This window comes from Protopterus annectens, chromosome 5.part1 (assembly GCF_019279795.1).
Source record: "Protopterus annectens isolate FY-2018-M chromosome 5.part1, PAN1.0, whole genome shotgun sequence".
Taxonomy (NCBI): domain Eukaryota; kingdom Metazoa; phylum Chordata; order Ceratodontiformes; family Protopteridae; genus Protopterus; species Protopterus annectens.
Window position 1 is genome coordinate 281,298,097 of NC_056736.1, and position 26,050 is coordinate 281,324,146.

Genomic DNA, 26,050 nt, shown 5'->3' on the forward strand with positions numbered 1-26,050 from the left:
TAGGCTTTGGTTCCAATGGATGAGTCTGAAGCTGAGACTTTGGAGTCTTAGATTCGTGTACCTTGGGAGATGATGGTACCAAATGGCTCCTTTTCTTTGAATCTGTCCTGGGAGATTTAGATGTGTCCTTCTCAGATAAAGCTTCACTGCATGGGCATTTTAGTAACCTCTTAAAGAATGAGTTTGTTTCGTCTCTCTGCAAGGGTGTGAGCACTGAAACCCTTGCAGAGTTCACATGGAGGTTGTATCTCAAGATGAGGGACACTCAACCAGTAAACGCATGAAAGATGCCCATTGGAATTGGGCATCTTTCTTCCACAGTCCCTACATTGTTTGAACCTTGTGGTTCCCTTCTGCTTTTCTGCCATTTTCAAGCCAGGAAAAAGGCACGCGCACAGATACACAAGACACAAACACTCAAGAAAAACGAAGTACAGAATAGAGTTTTTTTTTTTTAATACATATATATATATATATACATATATATATATATATATATATATATATATATATATATATATATATATATATATATATATATATATATATATATACACACACCAACAATAGTACCAGAGATTATCCACAAAGAAGGTAAGAGGAAAAAAGGGGGAACAAAGATACCAGCAATGGTATCAAATTACCACCAGTAAGTACAGGGAAAGGAGGGGCTTATACCAATGATAGTAAGTCAGAAAACCTAGAAGGTAAAAAAAAAAAAAAGTATATACAAATCAGTCACAACTAACGCACAAATAACAACCTTAGAAAGCAAGAAAGGAGGAAAATGAGCAAAAAAGGTTAGACAAATACAGTTATATAATCCAAAAAAGTTTAGCACTTAGCTGAGAGCATGGCTAATGCGTCTGATTTTCTACATGGCAAACGAGATCTGAGGTAAAAGGAAGAGAGGCAGTATTGGAAGCCATAGCTCGTGAGTTTTTGGCTGGCACAAGCTTGACATAATGGCCGAGAATGAATGAAGACCGACAATATCAGAGCAATATGTTTTTAAAGACACTGTGTCTAGTTGAATGGGACAGGAGGAGTCTTAAAGCAAAGATGTAGTGATCTTGAATAGTATCTTGCAGGACTAGAGCAAATTATTGTTTCAAATAAAAGGGAATAAAATCAATATATTTCTATTATACTTTTAAATTTGTCTTTAAAGAGTTACGTTGGCATTTAAAGCATACCTGTCAACCTATTATCACAAAAAAATTTAAACAAAGCTTAAAATAATGGGGGGACAAAGGTCAAAAAATAGGGAAAGATTTTAAATATTCTATCAACTTCCTAAGATTATAAGAGCAATAACAGGATTTGTGTTAGCATCCATTGTCTGAAGTATACATAGTCTGAAACTCAAATATATCTCATTATTTAGTGACTTGAAGGGAAATAAGAAGTTATGTACTCACCATAACGTTCCATCTGAGTAGGTATCTTCATTTGTCTGCAACCTGTGGGATACAGATCCGATCTCGGATCCGAGCCGGCAACTTCTAACATAGCATAGATCCGAGCTCCTAGCTCCTCCCCCTTACCCATAATCCCCTGCCTGCCCTAACTGACCTCAGATCAAGTTTGCCCCATAGCACAACAGATAACAGGTGTCCCAATGGGAACATACGCTAATAACACAAGAGCGATCCAATCGGTCAAGGGGAAGGAGGGGGGGATGGTTGCAGACAAATGAAGATACCTACTCAGATGGAACGTTATGGTGAGTATATAACTTCTTAATCTGAAGTAGGAACTTCATTTGTCAGCAACCTGTGGGACAGAGTCCCCAGCTACCTAAGTCTTGGGTGGCCTTCATGGAAGGATATTCCGGAGCACCGCAGAGCCAAAGGACGCTCTACCTCGGGAAACAACATCTATTTTATAATGGCTGATAAAGGTGTGAGATGAAGCCCAAGTGGCTGCGGAACAAATGTCATCCAGTGGAACCCTAGCTTGAAAGGCCACAGAATTGGCAACGGCCCTAGTAGAATGAGCACGGACTCCTTGAGGTGCAGGCCTTCCCGAACTCTGATATGCTAACAGAATACAACTCGAGATCCATCTAGAGAGAGAAACCTTAGAAACTGATTTTCCAAAATTACTTTTGGCAAAGGAGATAAACAACTGATCGGATTGCCTATGACCAGCAGTTCTGTGGATATAAAAACGTAACTGTCTGTGTACGTCCAAGGAATGAAGCTTATACTCTCCTTTGTTATGAAAGTTGGGGAAAAACACTGGGAGATTGATGGATTGATTGATGTTCGCTTCTGAAGATACCTTAGGTAGAAAGGACGGGTTGATTCTGAGGTAAACCCTATCCGGGTGAAAAACCAAATATGGTGGTTTGACACAAAGGGCTTGCAATTCCGATACCCTTTTGGCTGAAGTTATGGCCACCAAAAAGGCTGTCTTCCAAGAGAGAAATTTGAAATCAACCGTGGCAGCCGGTTCGAATGGGGGACCAGTCAAGGCCTGCAAGACTAAGGATAAATCCCATGGGGGTACCACCTCTTTAACTGGAGGCCTAAGGAGGAAGGTACCCTTGAGGAAGGTCTTACACAATTTGGAAGTGATAATAGGACCAGACTCTTGCCTCACATGGTAGTATGAGATTGCGGTCAGCTGTACCTTGACTGTGGAAGAACTAGCCCCCTGGTGAAAGAGAGAGGTTAGAAAATCTAGAATCGATGATATCGGGGCTGTAAATGGGTCTAAACGACTGTGTTTTGCCCAAATGGTGAAGCGTTTCCACTTACTCCGATAAACCTTCCTGGTGGAAGGCTTGTGAGCTGCTACAAGAATGGCTTTGACCGGTGATGAGATCCCGGGAGTCCTTATGAGGAGTGGAACTGGAGCAACCAAGCCGTCAGCTTGAGGCTGACCAGGTTCGGAGTCGGAAGACCGAGAGGATGAGAGATGAGATCCGGAATGGGATCCAGAATCCATGGTGGATACACTAGGTGAGACCATGGGTAAGGGAACCACGTCTGACGAGGCCAGAATGGGGCAATGAGGATCATTCTGCTCCCCAGCTGCCTGGCTTTCTGTAACAATTTCAACATCAGGGGTAGAGGAGGGTAAGCATAAAGCAGACCGGGAGGCCAAGCATGAACTAGAGAGTCTCTCGGGGACTTCCCCGGAGGGGGGATCAGAGCGAAGTAATCATTGCATTTCGTGTTTGAAGGAGAGGCAAAAAGATCGCAACAAGGTCGCCCCCATCGGGCAAATACTTGCTCTGCCACTCGGTGGTTGAGAGACCACTCGTAAGGAGTCAGGATAGTACGACTGAGCCTATCCGCTAAAATGTTGGAACGTCCCGGAATGTGCGTTGCTATGAGAAAGCGGTTGGTGGAAATCGCCCATTCCCACACTCTCATGGCCTCGCGGCAAAGGGGGTAAGACCTGGTTCCCCCCTGTTTGTTGATGTACCAGACTACCGACATGTTGTCTGTCTGTACTGCAATTGTTCCTACCGGAAGAGAGTTGTGTAGTGCTTGCAACGTCAAAAGCACCGCTCTCATCTCTAGGACATTGATATGCAAAGAGGTCTCTACGTCGTTCCAAGTGCCTTGGACTGTTCTGCCTGAAAAATGCCCCCCACCACACCCCAGGCGAGAAGCGTCCGTGGTCACTGTGTCGACTGGTTGAGGTAGTGAGAAGGGACGGCCCGTGTGGAGGTTGGGAGACTGAAGCCACCACAGGAGCGATTTTCTGCAAACCTTGCTTAAGGAAACGGGGTGGGACAGAGGGTTGCAAGACAGGGACCATTGTACCTGGAGGGTCCACTGTAGAACCCTCATGTTCAACCGGGCCAATGGTAGCAGAGGGATTGCAGCCGCCATAGATCCTAGGGCCCTCAGAATCAATTCCGCCGAATGAGTTTGCAGATGAAGAATGGCCTGCATGTGTAACATCAGGTTCCGAAGTCGATCTGGAGTCAAGAACGCAAGCACCTGTCTGGAATCCAGTCTTGCCCCTATAAAATCTAGCATCTGTGTAGGGATGAGAGAGGATTTGGTCATGTTGATGGTTAATCCTAATAGTGGAGCCAGACCGAGAAAATAGTCCCTGCCTGAGCAAAGTAGATGCCTTGTTGGGGCTGTGAGGAGCCAGTCGTCCAGGTATGGAAAGACCTGAATTCCCTGGAGTCTCAGGTGGGCTGCTACTACCGCTAGGGCCTTGGTGAACACCCTGGGGGCTGAGGTGAGACCAAAGGGGAGGACCCTGAATTGAAAGTGACTGGCTCCCAGCCGGAAGCGGAGGAACCTCCTGGAACGCCTGTCCACTAGAACGTGATAGTACGCATCCTTGAGGTCTATAGAGAACATCCAGTCGTCCTCCCGCAATAAGGGGAGGACGGATTGCCACGTGACCATTCGGAACTTTTGTTTGGGTACTGCCAGGTTTAGGAAAGAGAGATCGAGGATGGACCTCAAGTCCCCCGTCTTTTTTGGCACCAGAAAGAACCTGGAGTAAAACCCTGATCCGACTTGATCTGGGGGGGACGGGCTGGATGGCTCTTTTTTGTAGAAGCTGCTGAATTTCTGCAGCAGCCGCCTTCTTTTGACTGGGTGGGACGTCGGGAAGGCTTCTGATTCTGGGGTTGGCTATGAAGGGAATTAGGTAACCTCTGGATATAATGCGAAGCACCCAGCGATCTGTTGTTATGGACTCCCATTTTGCCAGGTGCTTGACGCCCCGACTGCCTCCAGAGTGGAGCAGTCAGGAAACCCCTCAGGGGTTCTGCATGGGCCTCTCAGAGAAAGGTTCTCTGGACCCAAAATTCCTCGGACCCCCTCTGTCTCTGGGGCGGCATCCTCCCTGTCCTCCTCTGCCACGAGAGGACTGGTTGTCCTGAGCAGACTGAGATTGATGCGATTTTCGGAACCACATCTTCTTCTGACCCTTTTGGTTCTTGGAAAAGGACCTCTGGGGCGCAGAGAAGCGGACTCCGATGGCAGACAAGGTCTTCCTGTCTTTCACGCTCTGGACAAGAGTGTCGCGAACGGTTTTGCCGAACAGTGCAGAACCATCAATAGCCGCATAGAGGTATTAGAGATAGAGCGGAGGGTGGCCATTCGGGAAAAGTACAAATCCTTGTCTCCCTCCGACATGGACCCCGGGGGGGGGAAGCAGCGTATTCCTTAATTAGGTCCCGCTGCATCCTAATAACGTGTGCCATATAGTTCAAGGCCCTCATAGAGAAGGTTGCTGAACTGAAGGCCCGCTTCCCAAGACGGTCCATCGCGCGAGACTCCTTGCTCGGAGGATGAACCGTGGGGCTCTCCTGAGCCAACTCTTTCTTAGTGGCTGCAGCCACCAACATGGCATCCACAGGGGGACCTCTGCTCCAATGTGATCTCTCTGCAGGGGGGCTCAAAATTTTGTCTGGGCGCTTGGGGATCGGCTCTACGGTGTCCGGTTCCTTCCAAGCCCTAGAGGATATGAGATCCACCAGGGGGTCGGGTGGAGGGGACACCCAAGAGGTAGATGGTCCTGCCTCGAACGCCTCAAGGAATACGGACTCGTCAGAGGAAGCCTTGGGGGCAGACCACCCACCTCTGATTTTGAGCATTTCCATGATGTCTCCAAAGGAGGCATCCTCAGGGGGTGATCTCGGTGAGCCTTCCCCTTCATCCAAGTCCATATCTTCTGTGAGACTCTCAGGGGAGTCTATGTGCCTCCTTTTGCACTTTGCCTTGTGGGGAATCTCCTCGGGGGGGGGGCTGTCCGAGGAGTCCTCATGGGCTATAACCTGTTTCACTGGAACTCCTAAAGGCGCTGAGGGAGGCTGCCCAGAGGGCCGGATGAAGGGAGCCAGGACCAGATGAGAAGGAGTGCATGAAGGAGCCGAAGCCAGGACCGGAGGCCTGGAAGCACTCGACAGTGCCCTCTCCACCGCAGCAAAAGCCGAGGGGGAGCCGCTCTCAGACAGATTCGAGATCCGACTCCCACTCAGATCCGAAGTGGGGATCGGACCCGGCGCCAAGAACATCGGATCCGAAGGACCAGTGTGCTCCGACCGGGATGGAGCCGAAAGCACACCGAATCCCTTGGATCCGAAGCTCGGCCCATGGCTCCGAGAGGTCGGATCCGACAGACTCGAGGGAATAGTCAGAGCCGACGTGCCTAGCATGGTCGGCTCCGAACTACCCCTGGATCCAATGTGGCTCGGCTCCGAGCCCGGAATGCGGGTCGGAGAAGGAGCTATAGGAGCGAAAAAAGGGGTCGAGCTCCCCCCCAGAGGGGGGGGGGGGCAAGAGCACTCCCATCTGCATTTGGGCCTGGATGAATCTCCTCATCATCCGGTCCATATCCGCATCAGACATGCTAAAAGTGGACCTCGACGAGGCCACCGAGGCAGACCTGGAGTGTCGCCTCGATGACCTCGACGGGGACCGGATCACCTCCTCCTCGGGTCCCGGGGAGAAACAAGGGGATCGGATCCGAGGAGGAGGAGATCGAGAAGACTTAGACGGGGAAGCCCTCTTGGCGGGCGGGGGCGATGAAGAGTCCTCGGCCCACCGCTTAAGGTGCTTCTCCCGCCGCTTCTCTTTCCTGGCCTCCCTATCCTCCGGAGCCGAAGCGGGAGGTTGAGTCCCGGCCGGAGGAAGGAAGGCAGGGGTGACCGCTACAGGGGGGTAGCGGGCACCGAAACACCGGAGGCCGAAGCAGAGTCTGGGGGTAGAAGGCCCGCCAGAACTAGCTTCGACATTCGATCCTTGAGTGCCCTGGGGTTGAACGCCGCGCAAATCGTGCAACCCGAAGAGAGGTGTTCAACCCCAAGGCACCTAACGCACCGAGTGCGGCCATCAGCCGGTGAAAGCTTGTGACCACACTCAGTGCATTTCGAAAAAATTGCCTTAGGGGCCTCCGACATACTGTTGGAAAGCACACTCACTAGGCCCCTAATTCAGTCACACACGCTACGACCAGCGGGGGAGGGAGAATTATACTTAAATTAAAACAAGTATGATATATATATAAAAAGGAGAAAGGGTAAACCTATCACACACACAACCAGTCACTCAGAAGAAAAAATACAAAAACTTTTTTCCTCACAAAACGCCAAGAGCTCTGAACCTAGCTGTTGCTTGAAGAGCGGCAAACTAGATCTGGGGTCAGTTAGGGCAGGCAGGGGATTATGGGTAAGGGGGAGGAGCTAGGAGCTCGGATCTATGCTATGTTAGAAGTTGCCGGATCGGATCCGTATCCCACAGGTTGATGACAAATGAAGTTCCTACTTCAGATCCACTTTTATGAGGAACAGACCAAAAATATGAGGCTAAAATCTGGACAATCTGTAAAAAACTGGACAGTTGAGAGGTATGATTTAAACTGGATAAGTTGAAGGCAGCCAAATATTATAGTCACAGCCTGGCTCTGAGGCACAGGGACAGGCACAGGTGGAGTCTTGATTGTTGCTCAGGTGACCAAGATTCAATTAGCAAGGCATTGGAGATGTCAGGCAGGAAGGGAGAGATGTGTAGAGACAAGGTCCACTTGCATCTGTGGGGGGGGATTCAATGCTCTGGGAGCAGACAGGGAAGTGTGATCTCCCTGGAGGACACTGGGGTAACCATTTTGCATGCTTCAAGGTTGGGAGGTAGGGCTACTTGCTGGCAACATTCCTTGAAGGAATAATAGACAACCAACTCAGTCAGACAGCTGCATAGCCCCCTTTTTTTGCATAGTGGCATAAAAAGAAATAAGGCCTTAAAGGTAACGCCCCATCAAATTGCCCCAATGGCTATCTAAACAACAACCCCTCAAGAGCAGCCCTCACCACAATCATGGAAAATGGAATGGGAACTGGCAAGGAGGGGGCTAATGGTAGACCAATGGGGCAAAAAGTGCAAAAAGAATGCAGTCATAGAGAACACATTTTCTACCTGTTAAATTATGAAGATTCTACCTTGAGGAACTCCTGTGCTGACACAAGAAGACTGTAAGCAGAAGGGGTGACATCACACAAAATAACTTGGATTGCAGGTAGTCAGGGTGGAGTTACAAAAGTGTAAATGTAAAGATGCCAGAGATGGGAAAAGGAAGGGTGGAAAGAGAGCCACCAAAAAGACTGAGCATAGCCTATCATTGTACACATGCACACTGCAATAATCATAACTAGTAGGAAGAAAACTATGAAGTTTTGTTGTAATCCAAACAATATTTACTGTTCATATTGGAAGGTAAGCTATTTGCTCTAATACTGATCTGCCATTATATAAATATTGTTTTTTTTTTCTTTCTTTCCTAGTGGCCCATTAGTCTCAATTAACAAAATGAGAGTGATCATAGTCTATTATATCCCAGGTGATGAGACAAGAGCATCAGATATTCTCCCTGTATCTGTAGAATCAATACACCTAGCAACATCCCCTCAAAGGTTTGCTGAAATATGATTCGTCAATCTGGTAGGGGGCAGGACGAAATGGTTTGCAGAACAGGTAGTCACAGTTAAGCAAGTGCTTTCTCAAATTTAGGGAGCCACAAGCCTAGCTACGGAAACACGAAGTTATGTACTCATCATAACGTTCGATGTATGTAGTCCATCTCGCCTCACATTCTTACCCGTGGGTTCGGAGCTGAATATCGGCTCCGACTCGGCCTATTTTACTAGCTCAAAAGTCTCTGATTGGCTGGGCTAAGAGGGTATCCTATGGTACACTGCTCCATATCCCCAGATCTCGTTTGCTGCTTGTAGAGCTCAGACGTGGTCTCGTTTGGCTGTGGCTAAGTACTTTATTTTGACTTATTTCTCTTGAGAAATTGGTTACTTTATACCCAAAAGCTATTTTAATAGCTATATCTTGCTACTGTCACTGTGATTGTGTGTTTTCTTGGTGTTTTGCGGTATCCCTAAATGTTCCCATGGGCTAGGCCCATTTTAGTTAGAGGACCTAGTCCTCCCTTAGTTTAAGATTCTTCATGTTCGTCCCTCTAGCGAGATTACACATGAGACTTCTTCAATGGCTCCTCTTTGTTCAATGGTCTCTCCAAAGACTTCCGCTATCCCATCCAATCTTAATGACAAGTAAAATAGGCCGAGTCGAAGCCGATATTCGGCTCCGAACCCACGGGTAAGAATGTAGGCGAGATAGGACAACATAACATCTAAGTTTTCCTTAAGTGGGTGAGGAAAGAAAATGGCATGCGAGAGGGGAAAGGACAGCTATGGGTGCAGCACCATGAAAGACCACAGGCAGTTCTGGTGTTAGAACAGTCCCTATTCCTTATTAAATATGCATGGGAATGGATAAATGAGTAATTCTGAACTCCTCAGCAAGATATGCAGCTGAGCCAGACAGACAAATAATAAATACAGAAAGACTTTTACCACCACTTTATTTGATCTGAGCCCTTAGTCATACTTAAAATTATTTTCAAAGTATGGCCCATTGTGTAAAAAGGCCACATACAAACTAGGGGTAATGAGTTTATATACTTCCCTATTAAGGATGGATATGTGCAAACAAATCAGAAAGTCACAGCCTTAGACAAAGAAGGCTTGTTATCATGAGGCCCTCTTGATACAGCCAACACAATATTTCTGAGTATGCAGCTAGACTGCAGCAAATAAAGAGAATTCAGCCTTTTCAGGTTTATTGTGGGTGGACATCCAACTCACAGAAAGGATCTAGCTGGGTGTGTTGCATGCTTGGGAAGAAACAAAGGACACAGAGTGAAAAAAATGTGGAATGCAGACTTCATGCTTCAACTACCCAAGGGCAGCAAACAAGCGTACAGCATTTCAGGCAGGTTTCTATATTCTTTCCAGTAAGGATACAGTTCTCTGTATGTTAACAATAATGTAATGTCAGGGAGGAAGCTAGGCCAGAATGATGCAGAGGATTATTTTCTTCCCTCATAGAAGCCAACTATCTTGGGATCCGCCAGTCTTTTTTTTTATTGATAAAGTGTTAAATATTACTTGAATTTTTTTTTTCTTTCGACCTTCTAGAATGGGAGGTAGAGTTCTCAAGTCCATAGGACTATTACCCCACCTAGGCTTGCTGACTAAAGGGGCCAAAGAATTACTCATTCACTGTACCTGTAGATTATTTCTTGTATAGATTCATAGGAAAATACTAGGCTACTGGCTCGGAGGCCCTTATAAGCCCAGCCAAAAATTTCACCCATGTTCCCACAAAGGCAGCACCTGTTTCCTCTGTCCAGCAGGGACACAAGTGGGATCCCAGGGATGTATTTTCTGTTTTCCATCCAGTTGTCCAGGTCCCTCTTAAAGAGGGCTAGTGAGGTACTTTGCTTGACATGGAGGCGGGGGGGGTCTATTCTAAAGATGGAGGAATCTTTGTGACACAGATCTATCCTGCCAACAAGTTCTATTAATGTCACAGACCATCTTTGTGATAAATTGTGTATTCTTATCACCATAAACATGGCGTATAATACAGACACACATTGAGTTTGCATGTAATATATACACATACAAGTTGTTTAGGTCACCTCTTTTCTGCATTTTGTGATAGTGTTCTATTCTCATAAACACTGCTTACTCTGGAAAGGTTACTTAATTCTCTTAACTTTATTTATTTATTGAATTATTCTGGGATAACTGCTCCAAACTATGCAAGTTCCTTAGGAAACTGGAACTTGCTGTGGCAAACAACCAGGAATAAGGCAAAGGATCAATTCTGGACTGGATGCTAGCTGAGTGCAGATATTTATTTATATTTTGCTAACATTTCACAGTAGTGGGCTTTTGCCTGGGCCTTCTCTGAAAATGGCCTCTGCCTTCTTGAACACCTCAGAAATTTAGGAAAAAATGAGAACTGCTATATGAAACAGTTTTAACATGCAGCTCATGTACTGAAAAACAGCTAGCCATTGTGCCTTCAAGCTGCATATCACAAAGCCTAAATGAAGCGGGTCATTAAAATAAAGCAATTCACTAACAAATAAGACAAAAGAGTACAATATTTCAAGCAAGGGCATCACCACATAACGTGATGTTAATTTCACAGTCCAAATGAAATTATGCCAAACCAGTCTTTTCACTGGGTAATTCAGAAAGGTATTTTACTTCCCAAGTTATGGTAATAAAAACTTCTAACAGCAAAACTTGCTACAATGTGGAAACGTTGTGGACAGTGTCCTTCATGCAGATTTAAACTGTTTTTCTATGGTCTTCCAAGCATTAAATGCAATTATAGGAGGAATTTTATATAAAATTAACTGCATTTCTACTTCAAACTATGTCACTGTAATCTTTAAAATTACTGAATTAAAAATATCAGCAAAAGAAAACATGGTAGGACAAATGTTGCAAGATTATACTGGCAACAGGCTATGACTACAGCACTTACAAAAAGATGCAAGATATGATCAAATGACTGTGGGAAATGAAGTTTGTGAACAACAGTCAACTACAGCTGCTCGCCTTTTTTAGAATTGTTTGGCCTTCTCCACCCATATTATCAATCCCTTACCTTGTTCTTCTGACACATTCATTCCTCAACTGTTATCCACTGCCCTACTTTCAGCAAAGGCACAAGTTAAGCTGAGACTAGCTGTCAACATTGAACAGCTCAGATTTTTTTTTAAAGTATATCTTTACCCATGAATACTAATCTCAGTCCTATGCCAGAGATGTCACAATTTTTTTTAAACAGCAAAAACATCATTATTGAATTATCACTTATGACATGGGTAATCATCCATTTGTATAAATGAAAAAAAAAGCATTCCCATATTTTCAATCACAAACATTACATATCATATATAATCTTCTGTACAAGCATTGTCAATTGAACATTACATAGCTCATTCAATTCTTGCCTTCCCTTACACCTCCTCGAAAACATTCTGCATACACTGTCCCACAATTTCCTTTTTTCTATGTAATTTACTCCCACCCTTTTCTAAAGATCCCACTTCCAGTTCTTTTATTGATCTTACTATGTTCACTATTTCTTATATAGCTGGCTTAGATCTTGATTTTCATTTTCTACCAATTGCTTTTTTGGCAGCCACCAGAATTAAACTCAGCAAAGCCTTACTATGTCTAGGCAATTCCTGACATGCAATGTTATAAAAATTGGCAAGCCGTAGATGATCTGCCTGTCGCCATACCCAATACATGGAGCAAGCCTTAAACCCCTTAACTAGGGTGCTGGCTGCAGCCTTGACCAGAAACCTTATTTTTCCCATTAGGAAAGGTAAACTGGCAAAACTGCTCCTCCTTCCTACACCTAGCTGACTCCTCTGGACACTGACTAGGCAATTCATGTTAATCATGCCCCTCTTCTGAGGTGAATCAGGAATCAAACCAGTTTGACAGATTCCTGTGCTTCAATGGCAAAAGGGCATGTAGTATAGAGAGACTAACATTTGGGATAAGAAAACATCTCTAAGTTCAAGGATTGTGTACTCTCAGATATGTTGGACTTACAAATGTTAGTCAGCTGTTAGCTACAGATCCTCAGTAATGCTAGTCATATGTCTCTCACCTGGGTCATAACTGAGGCTGCATCACTTGGCACCATGAAGGCACCCAAACAAAATTTTCGCTTAAAATCACAAGCTCTTGGAAAGTACTACTGATATTACAAATGGGTATGGATTTTTTCAAAATGTTATTCAATCAAGGAATGTTGTGATACAGGTAAATGCAACTGAGGAAAAAATAATGAAATGGCCTTCCACAGTAAAAATTAAAAGACTGCCTAACATAGCACACTAGTAGAAAAGTAGAGCAGGAGGAAAAGAACAGAAGCAGGAGTTTACCATTCATTCATTAAAATTTGCTGCAGTCCTGTATCATCTGACCAGGGGATACTCTTGCCAGCTATCTTCCTATCTGCTCCAATACGAGGGAAGACCTGAAGCCAAGGCAAATATGGATGAATCCAATAGACAAGACTCTGCTGGAAAGCACAACGCAGTTCGGTACAAGACTTGGGTTCCTAGGTTACAAAATATCACCAAGTTAGTACAAACTTATTTATTGAGGAACATTACTTTCCAGATATGTTGTCCACTAGGCATGATTAACATACTTTTGTTTCTATCTAGTTGTGATAACCAAAAAAGAAACGAGCATCAGCACTACTCATTACAATGAAAAGCATTTCTGTTCTTGACAACCTTCATTGCTCTGGAAACAACAATTAACTCTGACATGAAAACGAAGTGTAGCAAGACGACAAGCAGTTTGGTCCAAAGTTGGTATTAAAAAAAAAAAAAAAAAAAAAAAAGCTGCAATCAGCTCCTCAGGTGTTAACTCCTTATGTTGCAGAGCTTTTGCTATTACATACAGCTAGCTCAAAGTTGGCCAAATGAGCATAGATTCTCATTCTCATATGACTCTTCACAGCAATCATCACTTTACATACCCTGTAACCTACTTCTTTGCATCATAGTGGTTCCTCATTGCAATGCATTTTGAACATCTTCTATTCAAAAAAAAAAAAGAGAGAGAAAAATTCTCCTTTTTCTAACAGTCGACTAACTTTAAAAACCAATGGTAGGATTTTTGTTGCTCAGAAACAAAAGTATGGCAGATGTTGACAGATTCAAACTTGGATCTCAAGCTTCTAAACCCAAAATGCAAGTATTCATTTGTTTCTTGAAGTATTGCGTAACAGAAGAGTTGCTTGTTGCTTGTGAAAAAAAAAAAAAACATTTACTTCATTTCTACCTAGCAGCCCTAAACTTTAAAAAATGCTTGCCTTGGTGTATACTGCACATCTACTCACTGCGTTTACAACTCATGTCTGGTAAGGTAAGACACTAACCTGAAATGATTTTGCACCACTTAATTTCTTTTAGTGTACATATCTACATGTCAGTGTAATATCTCAGATCATATAACCTTCTCAAGCCATAAACTCCCACTTACACCTTCCATAGTCCCTCTGTTTCAACATCTTCATATTTAAAACTTGTCATACTAATACAATGCTAAAGTACTTCAAACTCAAGGTCTGAATGGTAAACAGTCTAAGCCATCTACATAACCAGGGCTGGCTTTTGCAATAGTGGGGCCCAATTTGGGAGATTTTGGTGGGGCCCTTCAGCTGACCAACCCAATCTAACACCCAACACTTGTGCCACTTAATGGGATTTACTATTTTGGTTTAGGTATCAAGAATGTATTCTACTACTATGTAATAAAAAAAAAGCAGTTTGTACTTATTAGCTTATATTTTGTCATAAGACATATTAAAACATAAGTATGTTTTTGGACTTCTGGATTATCCCCCCCCCCAATCTAACATCTATAAAACCACATACAACTGTTGTAGTACTTAAAATGCACAGCAATAATGAGAGTAATAATTTTAAGCTCTCCTTAAAAGCAGCATTGCTTATCCAACAACCCACTTACTAAGGATATTTTAGATCAATCACTCAGCATCATGTTTTTGCAGGTAGGAAGAAATCAGAGTGCATCAAGAAAACCCATGCAAATGTAGGGGAAAAACGCAACTCCCCGTTTAAGCTTTCTATATTACAATTCCACACCAAAACACCTTCTCATTCCTGTCTGCCCATTTTTTAGCTTTAAGTTTCTGCTTTACTCCTATTCTGTGTATGCAACTAACACTGTCATACCCTTATAGTACATTTATGAGACAAACTGTTAACATTTTTACAATTTCAGCAAAGTGAATCACGTGTCTCTCCAGATCTGCCTCCCACCAATCACCACACACACAAACATACCACATATTTAACTTTTCTGAAATTGCTTTGTCACAAGTCTTGGTGATCAGGAATTTCCTCTCATATCATCTGTTTACTAGTGTTGGTTGTAAAGCTGTCAGGCTAATTATTCCAGTTATCTCTTGTAACAGAATTCATTAACAACCAATCATAAACCCTATGTCAAAAACAGAAAACAAAACAGAGTCACAATCTTCTAATTAGACCTGGTCTTATCTTCCTGGACGGTAACTGGAGTGCACCATTAAACCAGATGGGTAATGCAACCAGTTTTTAGTTGAAAACCCTGTTCACCACTCGTCAACAATAAATGATTACTATGGGAATGTGAGCAACTAACACTTTGAGCCACAGAAGACCTATAAAGCTGTGGCTACTAATAAAGCCAGACTAGCTACTTGAGTAATACATGACAGGACATGTTGTCTGCACCATTAATGAGATTTGTAACTACTGCAGCAGCAAAACTAACATTAAGAAACACCTTGCACTTTGCTATAGTGCCTCTCATGCAAATATCTAGGCCATGTAAGATTTAATGACTCCGTCATCACCTGGTGTGGGGCCACTGAGGGAGCAGGCCCTATTGGACCAAACAGATCCAACAGGCCTAAAGCCAGCCCATCTGCTGGGGGGGCACTTGCTACAGTAGTTGGGGGTCCCTTTAAATTTGCTGGCCTAGAAGGGTAGGACAACCCTGAAACAAACAGGTGTGTTTTAGAGGTGTACAAGTGCAGTTTTACATTTGCTACTACTCTGACAAGGTCCCACTTAGAAAGAAATCAAACTGTAAAAGTTTGCGTTCCTGTGAAAGCCTGCCAGAATGGTAAAATGTATTTATGCTGGACACCAGACCAACTTGTTTGATAAGAAACCTAGAATCACAGAATGCAAACAGCAAACAGGACATACGGTCATTTATGCCTTGCCAGTACTTGCCCTTAGACCTTACCTACTTTAAGGAGCAATATGTCAGTCATACCAGGGGATGAATTTATAAGCCGTCATCCAAATTGTCCATAGGTAGGTACTAGGCTATCTGCCCGAGGGCATTTATAAGCCTAGCCAGAGTGTGTCAGCTTTCGCCGCCCCATTGATTAATTAACTGAGCCTCTGTCAAGAAGAACCAATGAAGTGATCCCAGGGGTATATTTTTTCATCCACTCGTCAAGGTTTCTCTTGAAGAGTGTTAGTGAGGGGCTCTGCCTAATGCAGTCAGGAATTTTGTTCCAAAGCATGGGGAATCTCTGTGACAGGAATCTATCCCTCCTGCATGTTCTATTTATTGTCGTGGCGAGGTTCAGCTCACTAGAGCGAGTGGCTCGCAGAGACTTGGATTTCTTTAGGTGGAGCATGTCCATCAATTCTGAATTGGACATGGCTTTGCAAGTCGGGCAGAGATCACCTCTGAGTAAGCGATATGCCACAGAGTACAGCTGGAGTTTTTCCAGACGGGCTGCATAGGACATATGTTTCAGGCCAGTAATCCTCTTGGTGAGGTACTTTTGTGGTCTTTCCAGTTGTTGGAAGTGTCTTGAGGTACATCCCAAATGGGGCATTGTAATCTATGATGGGTCTGTTGAGTGACGAGTAGAGGGGCACAATAACCTCTTTATTTCTAGATGCAAACCCTTTAGTAATTAGATGGGCTACATAGAAGGATTTCCTAACTACTTAAGCAATATGATTATCAAAGGAGAGATTACTATCTAGCTGGGTCTCCAGATCTCTTATTACCTCTTCTGTATTAAGGAGGCTGCCACCTATGTGGAAATTCATGGGCGTTTTGTTTTTCCCATATGGGATGACTATGCATTTTTTGGCATTTAGCTTGAGACCATGATTTTGACACCAGGTGTTCATCTCAGTAAGGCCCTTTTGGAGAATGTCCGTGTCAGCTGGACAGTCAATTATGGCTCCCAGTTTGCAGTCATCGGCGAATTTGGTTAGCCACAGTCCTCCTGTGTTTGCTTGTACTTCTGGGAAGTATATGCCGAACAGTAGGGGTCCCAGGACCGAGCTTTGTGGGACACCATTTGTGACTGGTTTAGAGTCGGACCTGGAGCCCGCTATTCTTACCGTGTGAGTTCTGTCTGTAAGCCAGTTGGCAACCCTTCTCGTGACATAGGAGTTTATGTTCAGGCTGGTGAGTTTTCCTATAATTCCTGAGTGGGGAATGATGTCAAAAGCCTTGGTGAGGTCAAAGTAGGCTGTGTGAACCACCTTCCCCTCATCTATGGCCTTGGTGACTGTCTCGACGAAGTCAACCAGGTTTAGTAGGCTTGATCTGCCCTTAACAAAGCCGAATTGTGTCGGGTCAAGTGTTTGGAGGTACCCAATGTCTTTGTTAATGAGTTCCGTGATGATGCTCTCCATAGCCTTGCAGATCAGGCTAGTCAGGCTTATGGGGAGATAGTTACCAGGGTCAGTTGTGGCCCCTCCTTTGTGGAGCAGAATAACCGTTGCTGTGCGCTATTCTATGGGCACATAGCCTGTGGAGAGGCTGAGGTTGAACAGTGTGTTTAGGTGGGGGGTTAGTTCATTCTGTAGTTCGTGCAAGAAGCAGCCTGGGACACCATCTGGCCCCATTGACGCTGTGCTTTTGGCTTTTGATAGGACTGTATTCACCTGTGTGTCTGTGATTTCTGGGAAACTACACTTTTCCAGTATTGTTGTGGGCCCTTTTGTGGGTGAGAGGGGGGTGAAGTTTGTACTGAATCTATCTGACAGGATGTTGGCAATATCAGTAGGTTCAGTATATTTTGTGCTATTTTGCACTAGCTCAGAGCACATCTGCGAGTTGCCACTTAGATTCTTGACATAGCTAAAGAAGGCTTTGTGGTTATCTTTCAAATCCTTGGCTTTTTTTCTTTCGAAGTTAGCCTTGGATGATTTTATGAGGGACCTTAGCTTCTTATTGATACTGATCAGGGATGTCTTTCCTTCTTGGGATTTGCTTTTTTTCCTGAACTAGTTTCCTCCTTCTATTGTATAGCCTGTTTATGGCAGGGGTCCACCAGACTGGTTTCCTTCTCTTAAGGGAGTGAGTCTTGGTTTTGCTAGGGATGGCACGATCCATTCATCCTTACAGGTGCTCAGAGTGCATTTGTAAAGGTTCCTGCATCTTGGACACGGTTATCCTTTAGCGTAGGGGCTGTGAAACTTACCACCTCTGTCTTAAGTAAGGTGAAGTTTGCTATAGAAAAGTTTTTCACTGTGGTTTCCTTGGCTGGGGGTGGTGGTGTGGTGTGGACATCAAGATTAGTTTGTGGTCTGATCTAACCAGTGACGGGTTGACCTCCGGTGCGGAACACCTGTCGCCCATGTTGGTGATAACCACCAGGTCCAATATGTTTTCACCTCTGGTAGGGGAGTTTACCAGCTGATTCAGGGCATTTGAATTGATAAATTCCAGGAAGCGCTGGACCTGGGAGTTTGTACTTGAGTAGTTTTCTCAGTTAACGGTAGGGTAATTGAAATCGCCCAATATCAGGTTGTTCGGTAGGACCTTCATGTTTTCCAGTGTCTCCAGAAAGGTGGAGTGGTGATCCTGGGTCATGGAGGGTGATCTGTAGCAGGCCACAATTTGCACTGCAGATTTTCCTGATGTTAGCTGCACATGGATGATCTCAGAGGTATCATGCTGCGCCACTAACCTGGAGGTGTAGGTATCCTTGACGAATATGGATACACCCCTCCCTTTTGTGTTTCGGTCCATGTTCTGTGGCCGAAATGTGTGGTATGAGTTGTATCCCGGTAGTGCTGGGGTGCTCTGTGGAGCCTTGAACCAGGTTTCAGTTACTGCACAGATGTCAACGTTCTCCACACTGAGGAGTGCTTCATGCATGTGCATTTTGAGATTTAAACTCCTGGCGTTCAGTAGCATAACCCTCATTTTTTTTTATTTGTGTTGTTTACAGAGGTGGGTTTGACTTTTGAGCCTTGCCTAAAAAAGGCACTATGGGGGCAGCAAGAGCCTTGGTCAGTGTTCGAAAGCCTAGGGATGACAGGTGCAAGCCGTCTCTTGCGAAGCAACAAGGCTTGTCGAGCATGTCGTCCCAGGCTGGATCCCCTTTGAATGACACCAGAAGTTTAGCCAATTGTTGAAATTGATCATTTTTTCTTTATACTGCGGTATCATTCTTGGTGAGGGCAGGATGCTACTCAGGGTCAGGGTCATACCCGCCTGGGCTAGATTATCAGAGAGCTCTTCCATGTCTCTTTTCATGTAGTCCAGGGAGGTACGTCTCAGGTCATTCACACTAACATGAACAATGACAGAGTCATATTTGTACTTGTGGAGTGACCTGAGTGCTTGTGTTATGTGGCGGATTCTGGCTCCCGACAGGCACAACAGTCTAACAGGCAAAAAGTAACCTTTTCCTTGTCCAGCCTAGTGAGTGGGACATCAGTGTGCCTGACTATAGTCGCCTATTACTAGTGTGTTAGGTATGTTATTTCGCCTTAAGGGCTGTGATTGTGCAGCACACTGATTTTGCGTTTTATGTGTTGTCTGGTTTGTGACGGGAGGTGCAGGTTTTTTGGGTGTCTGCTTTGGAGGTCTCTGATGCTTTTGCAGGTTTTTATTTAGAGCCTCCAAGTATGAATTTATGTATGTATGTGTATTTTTTGCCAGTGCTGGTTTAGTATGTCTATGTGATGCTGGAGGTGTGATGCAAGTGTTAACCTTCTCCTCATGACTGCATGTTCCAGTCTTGGGTGGAGAGAGAGCTTAGCCTCCAATTTAGCTATATAATTACATCTCTCACATATGTTAATGTTTTGTGGTAGGAGGAGAGGTTTGTCTGTGTACATGAGGCAGTTGTAACATTGCCTCAATACCCAGGTTCATCAGCAGGACTGGAGAGTATACCTGAAATTGCCCTTTGGTCATGCCTGAATAGTAGGATGAGCTGCTTAATCGTTTGGTTGGTGAGGGGTGAATAATGAGCCTTGCCCTGCTGGGCACTCAAGTGTCAGGGTATATTAGTGATTACTATTAGGTCTGAGCAAGTGCTGGACTGTAGGATGCTTTTTAAGTGCTTAGGTTGAGAGTTAGACTACTTTCAAAGGAAAAAGTGAAGAGACTTGGTGGAGCCGCAAATAATTTAGCCCTAGCTAACCGGCGCTTCCCGGACATGCAAAACCGTGCAAATTTGTTTTTTACAGCAGGAAAATGAGAGAGATAGAAATTAGCCCAAAATGGCCTATAAACTACCATCTTCTGGGCTGGAACCACTCCTCCAGGGACAGATGGCTGCTCAAAGCTCCCTCTCTCACAGGTGAACAAAGAAACTTCCTTCTATCCAAGTAAGGTATGGGCAACTCAGAAACTTGTAACACAACCCTGAATTCAGCACTAGCCTGAAAACTGGACTATACTAGCTTAGAAAGGTGGGAAACAAGGAACAATTTTTTGAAAAGATAAGGCAAAAAAGTAAAAAATACACTTAAAACCGCTTTAAATGACTACAAACCGTAAAAAAACACTTAAAACAGCTTTAGATGACTACAAGCAATCAGAAAAGGTTTTTAAACAAATTACCCAATTAACCAGCAAAAAAATCTCAAAACTGAGCCCTGTTCCTGTAGTCTTCAATCAGACAAGTTCTAACTGCACACTGCTGCCACTGGGATGCAGGGGAACCTTCTCCAAAAAAGAAGGCCTGGATTAGTGCTCAAATTATACAAACAAAGCTAGATTCAGCAGGCCTGAATCTAGTTTATGCAACAGCAAACAAGGCACACCAGTTTCAGTAAGAAATAGTTCAAATATGCAGGCACTATAAGCCTCTAACCAGAAATTCCCAACTCAGAAGGGCAGAGTCCAGCCTCTCCTCCCACAAGAGTGAAGACACCAAACTTTCTTAATGTAAAATGACTGGCCTGAAGCCTAAGTACTTAAACCAGAACTAATACAGTTTTAGAATAACAGACACTGAGCCTTCAATCAGCAGTTCTCAACTTAGAAGGATGTAAGCTACCGGTCCTGCTACAACAGTGCAGACCACAAGCCTTCTTAATGTAAAACAACTGGTCTGAAGCCCAAGTGCTTAAACCAAAAGGCTTAGAATGACAGCTACACTTTAATCAGGTTACTACCAAGCAATAATAAATACAATTGAATAATTTTAAGAAGGCCTGGATTAGTGCTCAAGTTATACAAAGCTAGATTCAGCAGGCCTGGATCTAGTCTATGTTACAGCAAACAAGGCACACCAATTTCTGTAAGAAACAGTTTGAATACGCAGACACTATAAGCCTTTAACCAGAAATTCCCAGCTCAGAAGGGTAGAGTCCAGCCTCTCCTCCCACAAGAGTGCAGACCACAAACCTTCCTAATGTAAAATAACTGGCCTGAAGCCCAAGTGCTTAAACCAGAACTAATACACTTTTAGAATAACAGACACTGAGCCTTCAATCAGCAGTTCCCAACTTAGAAGGATGTACACTACCTGTCCTGCCACAACAGTGTAGACCACAAACCTTCTTAATGTAAAACGACTGGTCTGAAGCCCAAGTGCTTAAACCAAAAGGCTTAGAATGATAGTTACACCAAGCAGTAATAAATATAGTTGAGTACTTTTAAGATGGCACAAAAGCAAAATAAAGTAGGAAGAAACACAAATACAGTAAAAGTAGATGATTTTTTTTTTTTTGAGTGAGTAAATGAGATGGGCTCAGGAGGAGTATCCAAATGCAAATTTACAAGTGGGGCGGGCAGTTTCAAAGCCACCAAGATTAACACCAAAACAAAAGCAGAGAGGATGGGTAGGGAACTAACTGAAAAAACAGAGCCACAACTTCCAGCTAGACAGTATTCAATGCAACACAAATCAGTTTAAATGCTGTATTATTTGAAAAAAGTGCAGATAAAGATTTACTTAAATTCACTTATACGTGCAGTTGATTGCAGGTAGCTCTTAGCCGGACAAAGCTCAGTGTTTAAGCAGAAAATAATCCAAAATGTACTCTTATATAAGGCAGAAACCGAATATCAATGAAGTGACCTACCCCCACATATGCAGGAATTCTAACTAGCACTAAATTCTAACAAGCATTAACTGAAAAAACAGAGCTACAACTTCCAATAAGATAGTATTCAATGCAACACAAATAAATCAATTTAAATGCTGTATTATTTGAAAAAAGTGCAGATAAAGATTTACTTAAATTCACTTATACGTCCAGTTGATTGGAGGTAGGTCCAATTCCTTCTTAAATGAAGACAGTTTGTCGCATTGCTTGAACTGGATTGATAGGTATAGTAATATGCATCCAGGATGGCAGGGTATTCAATGATGGGCTTTATCAGTGCAGAGCAAACAGGGGTACGAACTTCTTTGGATCTTAAGGAAATAGATTAGCTATGCCAGACAGAAGGATTTTCTGACAACTGCGGTGAAATGATCAAATCCAACCATGTTCCAAGGTCTCTCACAAAATCTACAATACTACATTTTTTAGCATTTAGTTTTCATTTTTTTTTCGAGCAACAGCTATTAACATGTTAAGTTCACTTTGTAGCTTCTGCATGTCAGAAGTGGATTTAAGTATCATGGCCACTTTACAATTACCAGCCAACTTCGTTAACCAGAGTCCCCCTTTTTGAATTAGAGACCAGAGCCATATGTGCCAAATAGGCAGGGTCTTGACACAGATCTCTGTGGTATCCACTAGTTACTGTCATGCCCTCTGAAGGCATGCCTGTCACCCTCACACTGTAGTTTTACCACTCAGCCAAATAAACTGTCTAACTACATATGGCTCAGTTTAAAGCACATATAGCTTGTTGACAAGTGGTATATCCTCAAATCCTTTGGTGATGTCAACGTATACTGTATGGACAGTATAACCACTGTCCATGGTTTGCTTTACACTTAAAAAAACAAGACGTTATGTACTCACCATAACGTTCGATGTATGTAGTCCATCTCGCCTCACATTCTTACCCGTGGGTTCGGAGCCGAATATCGTCTCCGACTTGGCCGATTTTTACTAGCTCAAAGTCTCTCATTGGCTGGGCTAAGAGGGTATCCCATGGTGCACTGCTCCATATCCCCAGATGTAGTTTGCTGCGAAACAACATATGTACTTCATACACACCTCACATACGTATAAACAATCACTAATCAAAGGGACTCTGCAGGTGACAACCTATCCTCCAAATCCTCCAGGCAGGGGGAAGGTGGGAGGGTAAGTAAGAATGTGAGGCGAGATGGACTACATACATCGAACGTTATGGTGAGTACATAACTTCTTGATGTTATGTAGTCCTATCTTGCCTACATTCTTACCCGTGGGACAGCGTCCCTAGCACCTACATCCTGGGTGGCTCATAGGAAAATACTCCTGAGAACTGTGGAGCCAAAGGAAGATCTGCCCCCTGAAGACCACGTCCAATTTGTAATGAGAAACAAAGGTGTGAGGAGAAGCCCAAGTAGCTGCAGCACATATATCATCCATTGACAATCTAGCTTGATAGGCTGTGGATGTGTAAACAGCCCGCGTAGAATGTACCTTGACTGGAAACGGCAAATTTTTACCTCCTGCCTGGTAGAGATACAACTGGCTATCCATCTAGACAGCGTAACTTTGGATACCGGAGAACCCAATCGGTTGTCCGAAAAGGAGACAAAGAGTTGGTCAGACTTCCGGATATCTTTTGTCCGGTGTAGAAAGAAGCGTAACTGTCTATGTACATCCAATTGGTGAAATCTAAATTCTGCCTTGTTAGAGAAGTGGGGGAAGAACACCGGCAGCTCAATGGACTGATTCATGTTAGACACGGAAGACACTTTAGGAAGGAACGATGGGTTTTGGTCTAAGAGAGACCCTATCTTTGTGGAAGATCAAATATGGGGGTTTGATGGAGAGGGCTTGAATTTCCGAGACCCGCCGTGCTGAAGTGATTGCTATTAAGAATGATGTTTTCCATGTTAAGAATTTTAATTCACAGGTAGCTGCAGGTTCAAATGGTGGTAGAGTAAGGGCTTGAAGAACAAAATTAAGATCCCAGGGCATGACGGGTTCAGACACTGGGGGACAAAGCAACAGGGTACCTTTAAGGAATGCTTTGCATAGTCTGTGTGCCATAAGACTAGGTTCATTCGCTACGTGGAAATTAGATATCGCCACCAGCTGAACTTTGATGGTGGCTGATGCGAACCCCTGATAGAACAGCATAGACAAGAACTCCAGAACTGAATCTATTGGAGCTGTGTAAGGGTCAATACCTCTAGTATGAGCCCAGATGGAGAACCTTTTCCATTTGCTAGAGTAAATCTTTCTAGTGAATGGCTTATGGGAGGACGATAATATATGGACCACTTCTGGTGAAAAATTATGACATGTGACTAGCGTTGGAAGTGGAGTAGCCAGGCTGTCAACCGGAGTGTCCTCAGAAAGGGGTTGAACTGTCCCGACATGTGTGTCAGTAAATCTGGTACAGGGTCCAGAATCCAAGGAGTGTCCACTACGTATGGTTGAAGAAAGGGGAACCATACTTGAAGAGGCCAGTGTGGGGCAATGAGAATCATTCTGCTTCCCAAGGATTGCACTTTCTGACTCACCCTTGAGAGAAGGGGAAACGGAAGGAAAGCATAAAGCAGACTGGAGGGCCAATCGTGAACTAGATTGTCCCTGGGTGATTCCCCCTGTGGGGGGATCAGCGTGAAGTAGTTGCTGCATTTCGCATTGAGAGGGCTGGCAAAAAGGTCGCAACAAGGCTGACCCCATCTGCTGAAGATTTGCTCTGCAACCAGGCGATTCAGGGACCACTCGTAAGGCATAAGTATTGCTCTGCTTAGCCTGTCCGCTATTACATTGGACTTCCCCGGAAAGTGCGTTGCCACCAGAAACCGTTGGGAAGCTATTGCCCAATGCCACACTCGCACAACCTCTCTGCATAGGGGTTAAGACCGGGTTTCCCCTTGCTTGTTGAGATACCACACTACTGACATGTTGTCTGGGTGTATCGCAATAGTCCCTGGAGGAAGAACTTCCTGAAGTGCCTGCAACGCAAGAAGCACTGCTCGCATCTCCAGGACGTTTATATGCAAATGTATCTCGTGTTCTTTCCACGTGCCTTGGACTGTCCTGCCGAGATAATGCCCCCCACCCCACCCCGTCGGGGAGACATCCGTGGTCACCATGGCAACAGGGACGGGAGGATGAAGGGCTTTCCCCCGTTCAAATTGTTGGTGCACAGCCACCAACGGAGGTCCTGCTTGCACCTGTCTGTGATTAAGATGGGATGAGATAGTGGGAGTCTTTGGAGAGACCACTGGACAAAGAGGAGCCACTGAAGAAGCCTCATGTGTAATCTCGCTAGAGGGACCAACATGATAGTTGCAGCCATGGTCCCTAGGAGTTGTAGAACCAGTCTTGCCTTCGCTTGTCTCAGGGGCATCAGCCTATGTATTTGTCGTTGCAATACCGTGATCCTTTCTTGTGGTAAGAATGCTCGCATTTGAATGGTGTCCAACTCTGCTCCTATAAATGTGACACGCTGTGAGGGCAATAAGGCAGATTTTTCCCAGTTTATTGTTATGCCCAATTGGTGACAGACTGATGGTAGCGTCCCTGGCCTGAACTACTTGATGCCTGGTGGGGGTGGTAAGGAGCCAGTCCAGGTACGGAAACACCTGGAATCCGTGACGTCCCAAGTGAGCCGTCACCACTGCCATACATTTGGTGAACACCCTGGGGGCTGTGGTAAGACCAAAGGGCAGGGCTCGAAACTGGAAGTGACTGGCTCCCAGCCGGAAGCATAGGTGACTCCTGGATGCTTTGTCCATTTTGACATGGTAATAAGCATCCTTGAGATTGATGGAGCACATCCATACTTCCTCTCCCAACAATGGGAGAATCGATTGTAGTGTGACCATTCGGAACTTGGACTTGTGTACGTAATTGTTGATTTGACTGAGATCTAGTATGGGTCTCAGGTCCCCTGTTCTTTTCGGCACTAAAAACAATCTTGAGTAAGTCCCTAATCCAATTTGGTCTGAGGCGACTGGTTGGATGGCCCCTTTTTCTAGCAGCTGAGACACCTCTGAGGCTGCTTGATCCCTTTGACTGCGTGGAACGTCTGGGATTTTTCTTATTGGCGGGGGTACTGAAGAGAATGGGATGAGGTAACCACTGGAAACTATCCTTAATACCCATCGGTCCTGCGTGATGCTCTCCCAGGCTTCCGGATATAAGGAAATTCGACCCCCAACTGGCTCTGGATAAGCGCAGCCAGGCACACCCTCAGGAATGAGAGTATGGAGAGCCACGGAAGGAATCGCGGTCTCCGGAATTGCGGGGGGCCCCTCTGCCTCTGGGGCGACGTCTCCCTGAGTAACCC

The 26,050-nt window shown here is 44.5% G+C and overlaps 1 protein-coding gene across 1 annotated transcript in view; it reads right to left on the bottom strand.

Annotated features, from left to right (window-relative positions):
* DONSON (DNA replication fork stabilization factor DONSON) overlaps window positions 1–26,050 on the bottom strand; it is a 599,115-nt gene that overhangs the window by 507,987 nt on the left and 65,078 nt on the right. Inside the window, exon 4 of the mRNA XM_044072953.1 lies at window positions 12,757–12,935. Coding sequence (XP_043928888.1) covers window positions 12,757–12,935 — 179 coding nt within the window. The remainder of the gene's footprint in view (window positions 1–12,756; window positions 12,936–26,050) is intronic.